Raw genomic sequence first — 6360 nt, 5'->3', positions numbered from 1 at the left:
GGAGAAAGAGCACACTCGGCCATGTTTTATTAACGCCAGGTGTTCTCTTCGGTATTGTCCAGACAATATCTGCAGAAGGAAAAGAGCGAGCAAAAAAAAAAAAAAAAGGCAGACCTTGTATTAATGTTTTAATGTAAATGATTAGGTTAGGTTGATGCTGCAGCCTAGATGTCAACAGGTTAGGTCAGGTCAGGGAACATCCCCTATTGCTGCATTGCTGTATCCACCACATTATGAAACTTCCCTTGCCTGGACAGCAACCACCCAGGCAGGTCTATACCTGCCTCCCGAAAGTGACCATCTATCTGCCACAACCAGGTGACACGTAGGTGACTCCTTGGCTTTTTCAATTTGGTTTGATGCTTGCATACCTTCCGGACAATTTTAAGTATAAGTACCGTATTTTCCGGACTATAAGTCGCACTTTTTTTTACATGTTTTGGCAGGGGGTGCGACCTATACTCCAGTGCGACTTATAAATGAAAAATATACCGGTAGATTCTCAATTAATTTACTGTAATTAAACAATTTCACGTGACAGAGTTGCTCTAGTTTTAAAATGGCCACCGGAAACGGAAATGCAATGCATCATGGGCACTGCATATTAGAGTTAAAATGCATAATTTCCACAGAATGGGTAAAAATTGTGTATTTCTTTAAATGTCATGATTTGGTTTGGGTCATAAGGTGCAAATACTGTATATTAAAAGAGGCATTGATTATATTGTTGCACATCATTCCAACCCTGGGTTCAGACATCAAAGAACCCCCCATTTGAATTGTGCTGATATCGTTACCTGAAGATTTACACGTCTAGAAAATGCAGTGCAACTGGTTCGTGTCATTTTAATATACCTTTTTCCTTCTTTGGCAAACGTCAAACTCACTTTCTGTAAGCAAATCTCTCTTTTTCGGGGGAAGACAATTTGTCTTTGCAAAGAGCTACACTGATGTCCACCAGAAGAACTACTGTATACAGTTTACTGCTTGAATAAAATCGTCCCTAATGTAAGTTTCTCTCATATCAGAAAATATTATATTACTGGGATTATCGTAAAGCATACAGTGGTTCCCTTACGTTTTAGGAAACAGTTCATTAAGTACAATTTTCACGAGAATCAGAAAATTGTTGTATGTGCTGCACTACTTTTACACAAGGACATTTATAAGCAACGCATTTTTGCCACCCAAGCAATGCCTTTAGATTAAGAAAAATACTATTTCAAGATATGAGTTCTTTAAGACCCATGTACAGTATATCTTAGTTGTCTGTGTTATCATTAAGTGTTTTAGTTTCAAACACATCTTAACACAAAACCAAGAAATGTCTCCAGAGGTGAAAAGATGAGCTCATTGACGAGTCTGTGCGTTTCCTCTCAGCATTTTCTTTTTTGTTGTTGTTGCTGAGCAGGTAAGCATCAATATACGTGCCGCCAATGAGCTTGATCTTTTGACAACAGTCTTAAATCAGTAAACTTGACCTCAACAAAATCATTAAAGTTAAGAAAAAGGACCTAGCTTAAAAAGGAGAGCATCAAATATACACACACACAAAAAAACCTTCAAAAGCAATAAAGCTGACTATAATCTAAAACTTGTGATGAATACATTGGTCAACACACAAAATAAAAGGTTGAGGGTTTCGTGGTTAGTCTGGTTTAACCTGCCTGCCGCAACTTAACGTGATCTTTTAAATGCTGCAAAGAAAACCTGGAACTTAACAGCAAAAACACGGTAAACCAAAGTACGGAATGATTCTGCCCAGGAAAAGACAACACCAAAGAGAATGAACACCACCAGGCTGTGCCTAAATAAAAATACTGTTACAAATCTCTTATTATCTCTGAGTAGACTGGTATGTGGTAATAAAATCTCAAAAGGCTTACAGGAAACAAAGAGGGACAGTTTTTTTAAATGCCTTTTCTCCATTTGCTCTGAGACAAACCGTAGCGCGGCGTGGCCTGATATACATTTTGTGATTACATCGAAAGCAGAACACACAGAGGGGATCAGATTGGATGCCAAAAACATGGCATATACATAAAAACTCTCTTAATCTGCCTGATTTGTGGTAATAGCCAAAGACAGGCCATCAAAGCTAATATTTTACTTTTGGTGCTGCCAAGAAGATTTCCAAGGATAACAAAAATGCCGAAGCAACTGTGGTTACTTTTCTCCACACTGACTCTACAGTTGACTCTGAAATTCAAGAACTCATCCTAGATGATGGAGGGATTACAAGACAATTTCAAGCAGAGTTGGAAATGAAAAAAAAAAAAAAAAACTTTCTCCACTCAAATACTAAAAAGAAATCGTACTACAGGTAAAATGATATTCAACGTGATCCTCCTCCAACTATGTTCCCAAGGTATAAAATCAGAAGACAGAATTTTTTAATTTCTGTGCTCTTCCTACATGTTGCTCATTTTATGAGCCAATTTAACAAAAGTGAACGGTGCAAACATTGTATTCGGATTTGCAAATGCAAAACCTTAGCAGTGACCAAATAGTTTGTGTTTAAGGAGCAGAGACGAGGCATTTTGAGACCTCCACTGAGAACAACTCAAAGTTCAGCTACAACTTAGTGCAGTGTTTATGTAATAAAAATTACAATAAAAACCCTACCCCATGGAAAGAGGCTGCAGACAAGGGATAAAACTCATTGCTTTGCAATAATATCAAGAATGAACAAAAACTTGATTTTGTGATTTTGTTATTACAAATGTTTGCACTCATTTCAGGACTGCGATGGCATTAAGCGATAAGCTAGCTAGCAGTGACTAGAGTGTCCAGGCGGGAGGGTTAAGGCTATATTTCAATCATTTCCACACAATCTCGCTATCACAGGAAGCAGTTGTAAGTTGATTCACCAGCTCATGACCCTGACTGGGTCAACGAAAGCCAATGAACTGAATGCAGGACAAAGAAAAACCCTCAGCTATAGGCAAAACTAGTTCAAATGCAAAAGGGTCTACAAAGGTCTACTAAACATTCAGTCTACATGAAGATTTCCAGCTACCCCCTTCACAGTAGCACTGTTCTTTAAATCAAATAGTCTACCTCTATCTCATCGTTTGCACACCAAATTGGTGTACTATAGGGGAATGCTAAGAATAACAGAAGTCATCCATCTTGAATATTTACCGTGGTTAGAGTCATTTGGATTGAAGCTTGAAGGTGATAAGAGCTTTTCAAATATAGAGGTATTTTACCAAGCATGAAGGGAAGTCTTCAGTAGCTATGCGTGAGGTAAAAATGTGACAGAAAGCCGTGTTTATCGATAAAACAAATGCTGTGCTGGGGTTCTTCCAACCAAAAACGCTATTTTTTTAATTGCAAGACTTGACCGTATTATAGTCTATCTGACAACAAGGTGAACCCATGACAACTATCTATAAGGGAAGCCATGCACAGGGAGAGAGCTCAGTTCTTCCACAGGCCCTAACCAAGGATGAGAGGAGATCAGAAAGGCATCATCCCTCCAAACAAAGGAAGGCTTCGAGAGAACACTGAAATAGTAAGGAGCACGGAGGATGAGAGGATTGTTTTCCCCACCATGAAACCGAACTAACAAATTCACTGTGTCCACAGTTTCCTGATCAGGTCTCCCTTCAATGTAGCTCCACTGCCAGTGTCTCATTTTAGTGGCTTCTCGTAACAGCAGTGGCATTTCACTGGTCAGCACAGGAGATGAGGACTGGAGTCTGTGGAAGGTCTTTCTTCGGACTCTCAGAAGAGCTTCTCTGGCCTCTGAAACAGGACATTAATGATAATTTAGGACATGTGCACACTTCTTCTCAATCAATCCACCAGTGTAGGATATAAAATATCTTAAAAGTATATTTACTATTGATTACCCAAGGCCAAAATATGGCCATCAGCACAAGTTCATTCATATTACTGCCAGGGTCTTCAAATTCACATGGAACATTCTTAGAACACAGACCTTGGACAAGTTCAAAGATGGCTAACCTTGACCTATTTTACAAGATCAAAAGGTCTCATTCTGTTTCCTATTTTTATGCTCATATACCCGAGGGTATTTTACCACTGAGTTATATTTTTAAAAATGATTTTAAAATATTTTAAGCTGCTTAAACAAGCTGCCACCATAAATCTATATTAGTGGTGATACAACAGACAAAGGTTGCACTGTGCACGGTTTCTCCAGTCACATACACAGAAGCCTGTAACTACTAGTAACTCCGGGTTGTCATGGGTGTGTTGGTGGCTTCCCTCAAGAGAGTCATTCTTGCATGGTCACTCAGTTTTTAAAAACTGCCTATTCCACACAGATTTACCATCCAGTACCAATACTGTTTGTATTTCTTAACGGCCGATGTAAATCAAGTCCAAGACTTGACTGTTTAGTGACTTGGAAATGTTCATTAACCCCTGACTTCTCTAAAGAAAACTGGCTGGGACAAAATACAAAGCATCACACATACATTTGACCAGTTTTTTTTTTATTACACTATATGAAAGCTTTTCTGTATTGCTGTTCAATAACTTGAACATATTTTTATTTCTGCAGACAAAAATACAGGGGTGCCAAAAACTCTACTGTAGCACTCTGGCCAGGATTGTGTTCTCTGACATCAGCAGCAGAGAGTCTATCATCCTTACCACTGACATCAGATTCAGGGTGGGTGTTTTTCTAATAAATAAACAAATTAATTAATTAAAGAAAATACAGATATACTTTGAGATGTTTGGTGTCAGCATCTGTCCATCTTTGTTGGACTGACAGTATCATAACGAGTAGTAGTCAACTTATATAACATACTCTTTACTTCATCGCTTTCTCCTCTTGTCTGTGCCCTAAACTCAGCCAGCACTCTTCCCCCACCCACCCACCCACACACTAAAATCGCGGAAACTGGCACAACCATGAATGCCAGCAAAATTCAGCAGACACTTTTCAACTGAGATAAAATTGAACAAGTACGACGACACATTTTCCCCTGCCATGAAACTAGGGGAAGGAATGGGAGGGGGTGCATCCCACCCAAAGCAGCAGGGAAAACACAGAACATTTTTTACCCCAAATAAAAGCAAAAAGGAGCAAAATTGAGTTATTTTTCAGATTGAGTAATCATTTTAACTCTAAGCATAAGTCCACGAGTTTCAGTTTAAAAAAAACACAATGTGACTGGTAAGACATGTTTACGGTGTGTGACAAAATGATTATTGCCTAAAATGGATAAACTGGTGTATAAAACAACAAGAGACAATAAAAGCAGATGTGCTATTTAGTCTAAGAGAATAGAGCACCAAATGTCCACTGGCGGCGCTGTGGAAGCGCTGCCGCCATCTTGGACTGCTGATGATAACGTCAGCATCCACGACAGTGTAATTTAACATACCATTTTTTTTTTTGTCTTGATGGCTCATTATTGGGGTTTATTTTCCCCATGAGCAGAATACTAAAGACACAACGGATAGCCGTAGTGAATGCTGGGACAGTTGTGACAAGCAAAATAATTACAGAAAAGACTTTCAGCTTTTAAAATACCTGATTTATTTTCTGCTGGTTGGCGGCTGAGAAATGCATCCTGAGCAAACACAGAGGGACTTCTTTAAAAATGCGGTTATTCACACGATAAGGAATTTAAGTTTTGTTGAACTGAGATTTTTAATTCTGAGAGAAACAGTGGCAACAGATTAAAAAATATCATTTACTCTGTGCTGCTAACAGGTCGGCTTCAAATGATATAAATTTTGTTTTTGTTCATTTAAAAATAATTAAATACAGGATCTAACAGCAATTCTTCCTGTTCGCTGGCCGTGGATTTCTTTAGAATGGAAATAGAGATATTAACAGCGTTGGATTTGGACAGAAATATGAATCGCAGGTCAGAAAACCCACACTCTAATGACCAACATGAAGCAACGCAAATGCAAAATAAAGCATAATGTTCCAATGTCAGCTTTGATTTTTGAGGAAGAGCCACAATGCTGTCAATACATCAGATCATCATTTTGTGGCGCGTATTCAGTTATCTGTAATATGCTTTAAATTTGTGATGTCAAACTATATTATTCCAATACGTGAGATTTGACCCCAATAAGTGAAAGCGACTGTACGGTTGAAGTGTTGGCTCATTACCTGTTATTAACATGTTAAGGCTATTCATGTGTTAATGTAATTCTTTTACTTATTCAAAGCATCAAAGTTTGAGGAGAAGACAAGTTCACCTCTGCAACAACTGCGGTGATCTTGGCCTCTTTCGTCATCCATATCGTGTACTCTGACAGGTTTAAAACAGTCCAACATGTTGTTGGCACAAGGAAGCCATGGGGGAATCTGTTGCCTCTGGGGCGTTCTATCGAGTGTCGCCTCTTGCTACTATGTTCTCT

General features: G+C 38.7%; 1 protein-coding gene across 5 annotated transcripts in view; it reads right to left on the bottom strand.

The window, feature by feature from the left end:
* Nucleotides 1-2708: 2708 nt before the first annotated feature.
* The window catches only part of LOC117517716 (HMG box transcription factor BBX), an 85914-nt gene continuing 82262 nt past the window's right edge, over nucleotides 2709-6360 (bottom strand). For all 5 annotated transcript variants that reach the window (XM_034178853.1, XM_034178856.1, XM_034178852.1 and 2 more), the window contains one exon: nucleotides 2709-3750. In XM_034178853.1, coding sequence (XP_034034744.1) covers nucleotides 3672-3750 — 79 coding nt within the window. In that variant the 3' untranslated portion in view covers nucleotides 2709-3671. The remainder of the gene's footprint in view (nucleotides 3751-6360) is intronic.

The sequence above is a fragment of the Thalassophryne amazonica genome, chromosome 9 (assembly GCF_902500255.1).
Source record: "Thalassophryne amazonica chromosome 9, fThaAma1.1, whole genome shotgun sequence".
In the NCBI taxonomy this organism is placed as follows: Eukaryota; Metazoa; Chordata; class Actinopteri; order Batrachoidiformes; family Batrachoididae; genus Thalassophryne; species Thalassophryne amazonica.
This window is presented reverse-complemented; position numbering and strand designations above follow the sequence as displayed.